This window comes from Paramisgurnus dabryanus, chromosome 3 (assembly GCF_030506205.2).
Source record: "Paramisgurnus dabryanus chromosome 3, PD_genome_1.1, whole genome shotgun sequence".
Taxonomy (NCBI): Eukaryota; Metazoa; Chordata; class Actinopteri; order Cypriniformes; family Cobitidae; genus Paramisgurnus; species Paramisgurnus dabryanus.
The window spans coordinates 32,225,621-32,238,285 of record NC_133339.1 but is presented as its reverse complement, the minus strand read 5'-3'; the positions used below and the strand labels follow the sequence as shown (position 1 = coordinate 32,238,285).

At 37.1% G+C, this 12,665-nt stretch overlaps 2 protein-coding genes and 3 non-coding genes across 6 annotated transcripts; 1 reads left to right on the top strand and 4 right to left on the bottom strand.

The window, feature by feature from the left end:
• Positions 1–877: 877 nt before the first annotated feature.
• On the bottom strand, positions 878–2,726 carry rps11 (ribosomal protein S11). Its single transcript, XM_065270040.1, has 5 exons — positions 2,644–2,726; positions 1,952–2,086; positions 1,698–1,773; positions 1,320–1,449; positions 878–1,073 (listed from the first exon to the last, which is right to left on the bottom strand). The coding sequence occupies exons 1-5, from the start codon at positions 2,656–2,658 to the stop codon at positions 950–952; spliced, it is 480 nt and encodes a 159-aa protein (XP_065126112.1). The 5' UTR covers positions 2,659–2,726; the 3' UTR covers positions 878–949.
• Positions 1,173–1,257, bottom strand: LOC135771197 (small nucleolar RNA SNORD35). Its single transcript, XR_010542858.1, has one exon. It is a non-coding gene; the product is annotated as a small nucleolar RNA SNORD35 (small nucleolar RNA).
• LOC135771203 (small nucleolar RNA SNORD35) lies at positions 1,570–1,652 on the bottom strand. The gene has a single exon (XR_010542860.1). It is a non-coding gene; the product is annotated as a small nucleolar RNA SNORD35 (small nucleolar RNA).
• On the bottom strand, positions 1,840–1,918 carry LOC135771200 (small nucleolar RNA SNORD35). The gene has a single exon (XR_010542859.1). It is a non-coding gene; the product is annotated as a small nucleolar RNA SNORD35 (small nucleolar RNA).
• Positions 2,727–3,412: 686 nt separating the features above from the next.
• Positions 3,413–11,215, top strand: baxa (BCL2 associated X, apoptosis regulator a). 2 transcript variants are annotated; one of them, XM_065270048.1, is made up of 6 exons: positions 3,413–3,504; positions 7,413–7,467; positions 7,565–7,723; positions 7,867–8,002; positions 8,082–8,186; positions 9,700–11,215. In XM_065270048.1, the coding sequence occupies exons 1-6, from the start codon at positions 3,474–3,476 to the stop codon at positions 9,796–9,798; spliced, it is 585 nt and encodes a 194-aa protein (XP_065126120.1). In that variant the 5' UTR covers positions 3,413–3,473; the 3' UTR covers positions 9,799–11,215. The 2 variants fall into 2 exon arrangements, with proteins under 2 accessions (XP_065126120.1, XP_073670114.1); XM_073814013.1 differs by lacking the exon at positions 3,413–3,504 and adding an exon at positions 6,797–6,880.
• Positions 11,216–12,665: the final 1,450 nt, after the last annotated feature.

The following is a 12,665-nucleotide window of genomic DNA, read 5'->3' as shown; positions in this document are numbered from 1 at the left end:
CTTTAACCAATATTAAATTGTACTGGAATCCTTCTCACGTTAATGAGAATTAAGATGAATAATGTTGTACCACATGCTTTGCTAAATAGCTTCTATATTAATTTAGCCACGTAAAACCAGGCTTTGTATTCTGGAGTATGTGTAGGATCATTTACATAATATTAATACAAAAGACAGACTGTTAAAGGGGCTACAACTTGTTACACATTTAATCATACTAGGTATACTAGGGACATTTTACAAGACTTTTACCCCCAGAGTGCATATGTGAAGTTTAAGCTCAAAATATTACATAGATAATATAACATGATAAAATTACCATTTTGTAGGTGTGAGCAAAAATGTGCTGTTTTTGGGTGTGTCCTTTTAATGCAAATGAGCTGATCTTTGCACTAAATTGCAGTGCCGTGATTGGATAGTGCAAATTAAGGGGCGGTATTATCATCACAAGGGGAACCAAATTTTGATGACCCATTTTGTTCTTATGCTTTCAGAGAACAGTTTACCAAAACTAAGTTACTGGGTTGATCTTTTTCATATTTTCTAGGTTGACAGAAGCACTGGGACCCAATTACAGCACCTAAACATAAAAAAATCAGATTTTCATGAGATCTCCCCTTTAATGGTTTTCAGACAAATAGTCAATAGTGCAGTAATGTTAAGTAACATTTCGCATAGTACTACCCCTTAAATTTCACTAGTATTGCTAGGCACAGTCAGAATCTTCTTGACAACACTTTAATCACCAAGGTTCTTATTGTCATGTTGAGATGAGATAAACATGTTTACAATAAAAGTGCTGAGGACACTTTAAGTAGATTGCTTGTGTCAAACACATTAAAACCATTGATTGACTGAACAGCTGAGAAACCATTGATCGTTTTTTAAAGAACATGTTTTTATTTTTTCACAAACAATACCAAGGAGCCATATTGTTAAAACAACAGATCTAGAACTTCTGGAACTGCTTCTTGGCACCAGCTGCTTTGGTGACCTTCAGGACATTGAACCTCACTGTCTTGCTAAGAGGTCGGCATTCTCCAACAGTAACGATGTCACCGACAGTCACGTCCCTAAAGAAAAGGACAGAACATTAGTGACTTAAGAAACAAACAAAAAGCTTTATTACTTCAAGCTATTCCAAAGCAAATTGTGTCCTAATCTCAACATTTACTACTGCATCAGTGATGCCATAAGGCATTGTCGTCAGAGTCAGACAGACTTGGAAGACCATCGTGAGAAAAAACATCATCTGCAGCTTATTGCTTATTTAAAGCATGTCTATTTTGGTTCTTAACTCACATCACAAAATGTTTTACCTGAAGCATGGAGAGAGGTGAACAGACATATTCTTATGCCTCTTCTCAAAACGGTTGTACTTGCGAATGTAATGCAAGTAATCCCGCCTGATGACGATGGTCCTCTGCATCTTCATCTTGGTCACCACACCTGGAAAATTTTACAAAATTTAGCAATAAATCACAAACCGCTGGCCAAAATACTATGTGTAAACTGTTTCAATGGGAAATTAAACAGTCTTGATCACATCTACATAACACAAAAACAAAATGGGAAGCATCAGTAAAGCCATTTGGCACTGTCCTCACAACCCAAGGTTCAGAAGACCATCGTGAGATAAAGCATCATTTGCACCCCAACACTGTAAAAGAGCCTAAAAAGAAAATGTAGACACTCACCGGAAAGAATCCGGCCTCTGATGGACACATTGCCAGTAAAGGGGCATTTCTTATCAATGTAAGTGCCTTCAATAGCCTGAGGAAGTAAAGAATAAGAAATTTAGTCATTTGAATCATAATGAGGTTACATCAATAGTCATTTTAAATTGCATCAGCATTGCCTTAAGGCAGTGTCCTCAATGAGTTTAGGAAGACCATCGTGAGAAAAGACATCATCTGCAAAAAAAGGTAAGCTTGCATGGAGAAAATCTCACCTCTCTGGGGGTTTTGAAGCCCAAACCAATGTTTTTGTGATAACGTGGGAGCTTCTCTTTGCCACTTCCTTCACCAACCAGAACCCGCTTTTTGTTCTGGAAGATGGTGGGCTGTTTCTGATAAGACCTCTCGTTCTGAAACAGAACATCTAAAAATGTTAAAAATGACTGGGTTCAAAACACAAGCAAGCAATTTATGTATATCATGTATACACACATCATGACAACTGATTTAATAGGCAAGTTAATTTTTAACGTTTGGTTTAGTTTCCTTAAGCAAGAAAAAAAACACCCATGTGCTGGATTATGTTGCATAATTTAGTTTTTCACTCAAATCAATCAACTAGATTTAGCGGACTTAATACAGCCGTTTTATGCATGTCTACGCATCATGTAAACAATAAAATCATGTAACATACATAATCACACTAACATTAAGAGTCATTAAAATGTTTACTTCACATATTCTTGGTCACATCGACAAGGCCGCTCGAGTTTCCGCTCAACAATGCTTTCCACCCACCCGCCGTGGATAAAAAGCACGTATTGTAGTCCTGAATATGATCCATTAAGGCACGGTTTTCTAGACAATATCTTTCTTTTATGTAATCTACCGATATTTGTTGCTTTGCGCCCAAGTTAAACGTAAATTCAGACACGTTTTCATAACCACGCTGCTCGAGCTTACGTACCTGCGTGTCCGCCATCTTCGCAAGCCGAGTCGTAAAGAGGACTACACATGCGCGAGACAGACGGAAGAGAGGTTTCTCACGGATATGACGGAAAGGTGTGGGCGGGGCTGAGCAAAACTTGTCACGATTTCAGCTAAAACCTATTTTTTACAGTTTATGGCTAAAACACTTATAATTCATTAAAACGTAGGTTAAACGTATGTTACAAAATACCCTTATTTACTTTATTTTAATGTAAACCTCTTTGTTTTGTATTTTTTTTAAATGTCCCTTTGTCTTGCATGAGATTTACTTAGAGTTGATCAGGCAAATCAAATAGCCAGACATGTTATTAATAAACCAAGAATGTGTTTTGATTGTTATTTGATTTATTTGTACGGCGAATTGTAAAAACACTAGTATTAAATTATTATGTTTGTACATTCCTTCAAATACCTTTCTTAAGGCTGGGCAGAACACTCCGCATATGACATCGAAATACCGCGAGAATGGTCCTATGAGCACAGCTGTCGAATTGCTCTCGCGGTACTTGATGTCATTGATCGGTCTGCGCAGCGCCGCATGAAGTCGGACACACCAAATATAATATGTCAGCAACACTCGAATGTATAATGTAAACAGTCAGTATCGGTAAACCTAATAACGATTTGAACACGCTTTTTGTAAAAATCGACATATATATATTAATCAAAAAAACTATGCAATTGTTTCTTTTTTTATATAAAACGTGTATGAATATTATTGTTATTTGAACTATCCAGCATTGCTCTTGATGACTTCCTTCCTGCGTTCAACTACGTCAGAGGGAAGCGTTCTCACTTATTGCTAATATGGCAGCGCTATCGGGTGGAGGCGATACGGGTAAGTGTTGCTTTTATGTTCAAATAATGATTTGTGGTGGTTTTAGTAGTCGCAACATGTGTCCTAACAGATGTCTGGGCCGGCTTTTTTGATGGATGTGTTTGTTAATCACGTAAACTGGGAGCTTGCTTACTAACGTCCACTGTCACAACACGAAACATGTCCGTACATATACCGATCACCGGCAGATAAGCCGCCCACAGGCGCGTTTCTTTAACAATCACGAACGCGAAATAAACAAACAGTACAAATCTTTATTTTTCTAGCGGTGTCCTTTAAACGAATGGGCTGCCAGTATAGACAGCTTATTTTGGTACTAAATGTGCATTTCTGACTAACGTTAAATTGTAACATCATACTTTCGTTCCGAACAGTGATTTCGTTAAGAACTCTCATGTGATGCCCACATATGCTGTCTAACTAGGCGGTTATCTCGGGTATGAGACATCCTCCGTTCACATGCTCGATACCGCGATGTTGTTGATTTCTAGAAGAGGTGACATCATCGTTTCAGTAACGACGGATGTAGGAAACACACATTCCGTGGATATCTATCCATGATCTTAAAATAGATTTTTCTCATTACACAGCAAACAGAATTTATATTTTTACACCCAAATGATTTAGGATCACTGGATAACCTAAAACCTAGTGAGCTGTCTACCTACCTAGATGTCATTTCAGTGTGTCATACATACACAACACAGCTTTGGTGAAAATATTGCCTAAGTGATATAGCATGTATGTACTGTGTTATATAGATATCTGTGTCATGTACTGGTTTAGTATTTTCAAGGTATTTTTAAGTCTTAACTTTTGTTTATTTTGGTGTTCGAACGTTGAATCTAAGAGTAGTCAATTTTTTTTGTTCTGATATGACAGCTCATGCATATTAGTTTCTTTGCGTCAACTTAAAGGGGTCATGACATGTTTCTTTTTATTATATTTTTTTATGTTCTCTGAGCTGTACTTAATATATTACTCAAATTTATTGCTGGAAAACATACAAATTTCAGTCATTTATGACCGTTTCCACCATGTTTTTCATCCTCTGAATTAGTGCTGTAAGACAAATCGAATGCGATGGCTGGGCCATAGCACAGGCTTAACGTTTTTACCACCAAAGGAAGCATATAAATGAATCACTTTTGAACACAGACATATCGTTCTCAGCTATTGTACAAACACCGCAACATTTTTACTCTTTTAAATAGAGAACTGCACCCTAAATAATGCTAAATTCAGGAAAAGGACTAAATTCACACACACAAAATAGTTTGGGTCATCTCGGGTCCTTTTACGCAAAAACACATTCATTTAGTGCTGCTATTATTATACCCGACCCGTGTCCGAGGCACACACAAACTTTTACGCCCCATTCAGACAGACAGCGACCAGCATTAGCAGAGCGACGCAATCTCATTCATTTAAATGGAAACTGGGTGACCGTTGGCGACCGTATGGGCGTGTCCAGCGACGCAAGAAAGTTAAGAAAAGTTTAACTTTATGCAAATGTCGAGCGAATTTCGGTAGCGACTTCCAATGAGAACGAAGCAGTGGAGTTCACGTCATCCTTCTCTCGTCAGTTACTGGCATGGATGGTACTCATTTGTTTATGACAAGCAGATTTAGAAATACCTCATTGAAAGAGACGGGCGACACACAGCTGGCTGTCTGAATGTGGCTTTATACCCGAACCCGCTCGTGTTGGGCCTTGGGTTTTCGGGTCTAATTTGACCTGTGAAGACCTCTACAATACAGTACGGTACCACCGTGTTTCAAACACATGCTCTCATGTGTATATATAGTAGAGCCTGACCGATAAAGGATTTTGACGGGCGATACCGATACAAATGTTTGTTTGTTTTTTAAATCCGATATTCCGATATATCGGGCGAATTATTACTTTTTTTTTCAGAAAAGCGCAACAAAACATTAACAGATTTCCCTAACATTAGTTATTTGTAGTTATTTATGAGTTTTAACTAAAATAATATGATAATGCATTTTAAAAAGAAACTTGTTTCTTTAAATGTCACAACAGAACAGAGGAACATCAAAATATATTAAAGTTCTGATAAATAAAATGTATAAAAATACAAACTTCAGATATGAAACATAAAGGCCTTTGAACAAAAACACAACAACAACCAAATCAAAGTTACCAGTTTTAAAAGACTTGGTTCATAAATATAACTTTGAATAGGACTGGAGACAAATTCTGTTAAGTTCTGATAAATAACAACAACAGCACAATATAAATTCCTGATCACTTGACTTAGACAGTGGCTAGACAGCTAAATCTGGACCCCACCAGCAGCTACTGGTTCAGAGCGCTCTGTCAAAAACACCAACGGTGAAGAAATCTAATGAAGGCTGTTTTGTCCGTATTTTTTTTTTTTTTTTAATATTCATTTATCGGCCATTATGAATGCTGATACTGATAGTTTGGAAAATGCCTAATATCGGCCTGCCGATATATCGGTCGGGCTCTAATATATAGGGTTGTTAGTAGGGCTGTCACGATTATGAAATTTGGCTGACGGTTAATTGCCTAATAAATTGTGGCGATTATGGCAATTAATTGCCTGTTTTAGGGCTTTGGTGATTATGACGATTATTTGAATATTTTATTGCTTTGACATTCCATTTTTTTCTTTGTTTATGAAATAATTTTTACACATTGTTGTGATTATTTAAATTAAATATTTTACAAGGTTTACCTGGCAGTAAATATTAATACACATAACACATATTTAAAAGTAATCTGATACTGTCTCGTTTATACATGCGCTGTGGCTCCCCCTTGTGTTTTCAGAGATATGTGCAATCATTGCGGTGATCTGAAATCATCACGATGAGGTCAAACAATCGCGATGAGACGATTATTTAATCATTGTGACAGCCCTTGTTGTTAGATCTCCTGCTTCTGTCCTTCGCGATGTAATTCCAAACTCACGGATAAATGGATCAATACCGATTGCAAAATAGTTTTTGTAATGAAATGCATTACTTACCCTTTGCAGGATTCTCGTTTAGTCCAAAACAGTAGGTACATCTACAGCGGCACCAATATAATGGTACATCTGTTAAAAAAATAAACAATCCATTTCTCTCTGACGTCGGGATCCTTCAGAAGCCCTGCAAAGATCCTTGTTTTCCACAGCCAGCAACAGCACAATATTTGTAATTGCAATCTAATTCTGTTATTACAATCCTATGATGATTGTAAACAACTATTCCTTCATTTTTTTGAATTGCTGCTTTGCCTAAAGTTCAGTCACTGAACGCCAGTGGGCGGAGCTAACGATACAATGATGTGCTGTGTCTTTTTCTGGAGCTGAAAAGGGGGAGGCTCCAGACCTGGAGCATGCAGGTCATATGAAAATTAATATATTTATATGTATGTCACTAATCCAGACATTTTTCATTTCGGGAGAGCAATTACATAAATGCTTTCGTTATTGATAAAGAAGGTTTTTGAACTATGAAACCTGCTAAATGTATTATTAATACCAAGACCTGTTATATGTCTATAGTTAAAGGCAAAACTGATTCCTAATGTCATGACCCCTTTAGGAAACTGAAACCGAATGTGTACTAAATTATACATACACTGCTTACTGCTTAGTCACTTCTGCCACAACTGTTCTTTCAAAATCAATGTTGGAAAATATACTCACTGTTGTATTGAGATTTTTTACTTTTGTTTTTTATGTAGCCCTACAAACATGATCACACTCTGTGTAATAATGTTTGAGGAAGTAAAATCTCACTCCTCTCCTTTATTTTTGAGTACCCACAACCCTTGTGTTGCAAAGGCAATGCTTTACTACTTGAGCTATAGGCACATTCATTATCCTTATCCACACATTATCATTTTTTTTATTATTTCTATTTCCTTGAAGGCAGTGGCAATGGCATTGACCAGATGTTGGACCTGGGAGCTGCACTTCTTAACAAGTGAGTGTCTATTTATATCTGATTCTCATTTCCCATGTTATTTTTACGTTCCCTTGTTGTTCTTCATTGCCTTGGTCATCTCATCCCTCTCTCCCAGTTTCATCTATGAACGGGTTCGTCGCCATGGAGACTGCGATGCTGAGGTAACCCGAAGTCAGTTAGGTGCGGTGGAGTTGTGTGACCCCAGCCATAAACGCCTTGCTCAGTGTTTGCAGCAGATTGGTGATGAGTTAGATGGAAATGTGCAGCTGCAAAGGTAAGACAGCAGTAGGGCTTAAATGGAAAGGGATTGCTGCTAACATTGCAGGATTGGTTTCTCCTGCTGTGTTTAGAAATGCCCACCGGATGGCAGTGTGATGCAACTCAATGATTTGCATCGCCTTTGTCGTTTTGTGTTAGGATGTTGAACGACTCTGCTCTTCAGCCTACTAAAGACGTCTTCGTTAAAGTGGCCCTTGAGATTTTCTCTGATGGAAAGTTTAACTGGGGAAGGGTGGTGGCACTTTTTTACTTTGCATGTCGGCTTGTCATCAAGGTAAAGGTGCACACGAGCTCATATTGTTGCAATGGGTTGTATTTATTTGACATATTTAACATTCTTTCTTTTTTCACAGGCCATTTCAACAAAGATTCCTGAAATCATCAGAACCATCATCAGCTGGACCATGTCCTACATTCAGGAACATGTGATTAACTGGATCAGGGAACAGGGTGGATGGGTAAGCTACTTCCTCACACAAACCTGTGTAGCATTGCGTTAGCAGCGCATAACGTCATGGGTTCAAACCCAGCGAACACGCAAACTGATAAAAATACCTTGTATACTTTGTAATGCACTGTAAGTCACTTTGGAGAAAATGCATAAATGTAAACCGGTCCTTAACGTCTAATCTAGTAATCTAGTACTACGATAATTTGCATTAGACATGCACACATATTTTGCTTACTTATATTTATAACGACAAGATAAACAACAACAAATGTACCTATTGTGGTGTGTTTCTGAATTAAACACAATTTAAACAGGTAGTTATGTGCCAAAACTGTATTAGATATTGGAATTTGGTTGGATTGTTAGTGTATAGTATGATTGGCTAATATTATTTTCCTCACCCACATGCCTATATCAGCAGAATGGTTTAGAAAACAGATATTTTTTAAAGATAAAATCTGTATTTTTATAAAAAAAAATCTGTTACTCTGCAAATAAAACTAAGGATACGTTTACACAACGATGATGGCTTCAAAGTGGTAAAATTTAGTTGGAGATAAAGTGTAATATAAATGTGTTGATAATGTAGCAAAAACACAGCCGCCATTGTTGTTATAGTTGTGAAGTTATCGCGCCTGTCTATAGACTGAACATGTCAAATGCATGCGCTCGACGTCACTGTCGTTTTCACAGATTCTTGTTTTTGTAGTTCACACAGAGATGATAACGGTGTTCCAAAAACCTGCACTTTGAAAACCACTTTCAAAAGCATGCATTGTCGGGTATGGAGGACGAAAAATTACTTAAGTGTAAATAAATAATGCATAAATAAATATAGAAATTAGTTAAAGGGGACATGTCATGAAAATCAGACTTTTTCCATGTTTAAGTGATATAATTGGGTCCCCAGTGTTTCTGTCAACTTAGAAAATGTGATAAAGATCAACCCAATAACTTAGTTTTGGTAAACCATTCTCTACAAACATGTGAAAAAATAGGTAATTGAAATTTGGCTCCCCTTGTGATGTCAGAAGGGGATAATATGCCCCTTAATCTGCTCTATACAACCATGACACTGCCATTTAGTGCAGAGATCAGCTCATTTGCATGTTAAAGGACATACCCAAAAAAGCTATTAAATAATAAATTATCTGTATGGTATTTTGAGCAAAAACTTGACATACGTGCTCTGGGGACACTAAATATTTATTTAAGATCTTAAAAAAGTCTTGTGAAATGTCCCCTTAAATGAAATTAGTAAAATATATATATATAGATTTATTTTTTTATTTACACTTTATTTCTGCATTTAAATAATTATTTATTTATGTATTTATTAATTTATTTACACCTAAGTAATTTTTTGTCCTTCATAGTCAGGACTCCAAACGTCATCGTTTCCTGTTTAGCTTGAAACATTGTGTAAATTTGGTCTAAACTATTTGTGGCATTCTTTTCTAAAAAAAATGTAAAAAATTTGTTCTCTCTCTCAATCTCAAACATATCCTTTTCTCCCTCAGGAGGGAATTCGCTCTTACTTCGGGACCCCCACATGGCAGACCATCGGGGTCTTCCTGGCTGGAGTTCTCACCACTGTGCTGGTGATCCGCAAAATGTGAAGTCATGAACGGAGAGGAAGATGGAGAGAGAAAGAAGACAGAGTGAGAAAAGACCAGCAAAAGGGAACTAAAGATGAGGGGGAAATGGAAGAGAGCAAAGAAATGTGAACAGACTAATAAGAGAGTTGAAAACGGTGTCAACTCCTAGAAAAAGAAAGAGAAGAGAGATAGAGAGAAGGTGGAAGGAGTGAGAGTCAAGCATGATACAGATGTTTTCAATCATTCTTGATACTTCTGAGCCTGTGCCCTTTCCAATCTATACATTGATCTCTGTAATATTTGCACTAAAAATGAACGAGAGATTAATTCGGAAGTTCAGGTTTAGGTATAATTTTAGTTATTTATTTTTTGACTTTGGGTTATGGGTGTTTAGGTCATATAGGTTCAGAGACTAAATACATTGGATATATGATTTAATATATTGATATTTTCAAGGCTGAAATTACTGTTACCATTTCATATTCTATATTAGTTTTAAGTCATAAAGAATTTATATGTAATGGCAGTCAAAATTGATTTGATAAGGATTGATAAATCTGTAACTATTAAATCTATATCTGATTGTCATATTGTCTGTCTTCTGAAATAATAGGAATGGGCTCAGGGTGGATTCTGTTGACGTCTGAATTTCTCCTCTCTTCTTCATTTCTCTCTTCTTTCAAGATCTCGTTCAGTTCATCACAATACTATGAAACGTTTAAATCTGGGTTGTGCTTCATTGAAGAAGGTGCAAGGTTAGGCCTCTGAAGCGTACATGTAGTGTTTGCAACAGAATTTGAGCAGGGGAATACATCACAGCCAACCAATCAGCACTGTGTTTGTGATGTGAGGGCGTGTCCAAGTACGGTAAGCAATGAGGCCTTGCTGTAACCGGGATGGACAATAGTGATGACTTTTAAATGCATAACAATTCTCTGGGCCATGTTTTTTTACAGAACCAAATCAGTGGCCTGTCTGACTATCCAGATATATAGGATAATCACATTTTAAACTTGAATGGATTGCAGTTCATTTTGCTCAGTCTGGTGCAAACACTTGGTGCATTTGTAATACCCATGCAGATTTTTATCTGGGACTTGCGAACAGACCAGTTGAGCTCTTCTCCTCAGCAAAGTCTTCTCAGTACTGTATTTTTAATGTTGGTTAGTCAAACCCACAGCGCTGTTTGCCCTTTTTTTATACGTATCTTTAATTTTCGGTTGTTTGGATAAAGTTATCGCTTTGCTTTTTATTGATTCTTTTGTTGAAAGTGCCTTGGCCCTTTTATGATACTAGCCACCACTTTTTCATCTTTTTCTACATCTTTGTACATTGGTATGAATTGTGCACCCTATGGAAGTCTATGTACTGTGAGCCCATGAGTTTGTTTTGTAAGATGTAAAATAAAACAAACTGTTTTTATGGATTTCAATATAAATGTGTGAGGTGTATTTTTTTTCCAAGACATACTTTGGACATATAGTCACTACCTATACTTTCTTTATGCAATTTTTTTATTGTCCTTTTGACGTGATATCAAAGAAATGTATTCTGGTGCTGGTCATATAATTAGAATATCATCAAAAATTTGATTTATTTCACTAATTCCATTCAAAAAGGGAAACTTGTATATTATATTCATTCATTACACAGACTCATTTATTTCAAATGTTTATTTCTTTTAATTTTGATGATAATTACTGTCAACTAAGGAAAATCCCAAATTCAGTATCTCAGAGATTAGAATATTACTTAAGACAAAACAAATAAATAATTTTTTGAAATCTTTGCCAAATGAAAAGTATAAGCATCTACAGCACTCAATACTTAGTTGGGGCTCCTTTTTCCTGAATTATTGAAGCAATGCGGCGTTGCATGGAGTCAATCAGTCCTTCGGCTTTTCTGCATTGTTGGGTTTGGCTTATCAGATCTTCCTATTCACAATACCCCATAGATTTTAGTTTTAAGTTAGGACACCTGTGAGGTTACCCTAAAAGTTAAGACAGTTTTTAGGATGTTTTGTCAAGTTAGGATGCTTCTGTAATACCACTTTCCTATCTGCAGTTAAGATAAGATAATGCATTTAGGAACATCATTCTGTAATAGCTTTTGTCTTAAATGAGGTCCTAACTGAAATTACCATGGTTACCAAACAGTTAAGATAAGATTTTAAAGTTAGGACTTTTCTGTAATACGCCCCCAGGTCCTTAAACCAGGTACTGGTAGCTTTGGCACAGTGTGCAGGTGCCAAGTCCTGTTAGAATATGAAATCTGCATCTCCATAAAGTTGTTCAGCAGCAGGAAGCATGAAGTGTCTAAAACTTCCTGGTTTCCGGCTGCATTGACCTTGGACCTTAGAAAACATAGTGTACCAACACCAGCAGATGACATGACACCCCAAACCATCACTGACTGTGGAAACTTTACACAGGAACTCAAGCAACGTGGATTGTGTGAATCTCATCTCTTCCTTTAGACTCTGGGACCCTGATTTCCAAAGGAACTGCAAAATGTACTCTCATCAGAGAACATAACTTTGGACCACTCCGCAGCAGTCCAGAAGTGAGACGAATCTGACACTGTTGTTCAAGAGTGGCTTGACACAAGGAATGCGACAGCTGAAACCCGTGTCTTGCATACGTCTGTGCGTAGTGGTTCTTGAAGCACTAACTCCAGCTGCAGTCCACTCTTTGTGAATCTCCCCCACATTTTTGACTAGGTTTTGTTTCACAATCCTCTCCAGGGTGTGGTTTTCCCTATTGCTTGTACACTTTTTACTACCACATCTTTTCCTTCACTTCGCCTTTCAATTAATGTTGGACACAGAGCTCTGTGAACAACCAGCCTCTTTTGCAATGACCTTTTGTGTCTTGCCCTCCTTGTGCAAG

Bases quoted from the DNA above. Each gene is read 5' to 3' on its own strand.
- rps11 (XM_065270040.1), bottom strand. The intron at 1,450-1,697 runs GTGAGTGTCTAC...AAAATTTTCCAG, and splicing joins CAGAGGCCGGATTCTTTCCG to GTGTGGTGACCAAGATGAAG. The intron at 1,074-1,319 runs GTAAAACATTTT...CCTTTTCTTTAG, and splicing joins CACCTCTCTCCATGCTTCAG to GGACGTGACTGTCGGTGACA.
- baxa (XM_065270048.1), top strand. From the start codon at position 3,474: ATGGCAGCGCTATCGGGTGGAGGCGATACGG. The intron at 7,468-7,564 runs GTGAGTGTCTAT...CCTCTCTCCCAG, and splicing joins GGAGCTGCACTTCTTAACAA to TTTCATCTATGAACGGGTTC. The intron at 7,724-7,866 runs GTAAGACAGCAG...GTTTTGTGTTAG, and splicing joins GGAAATGTGCAGCTGCAAAG to GATGTTGAACGACTCTGCTC.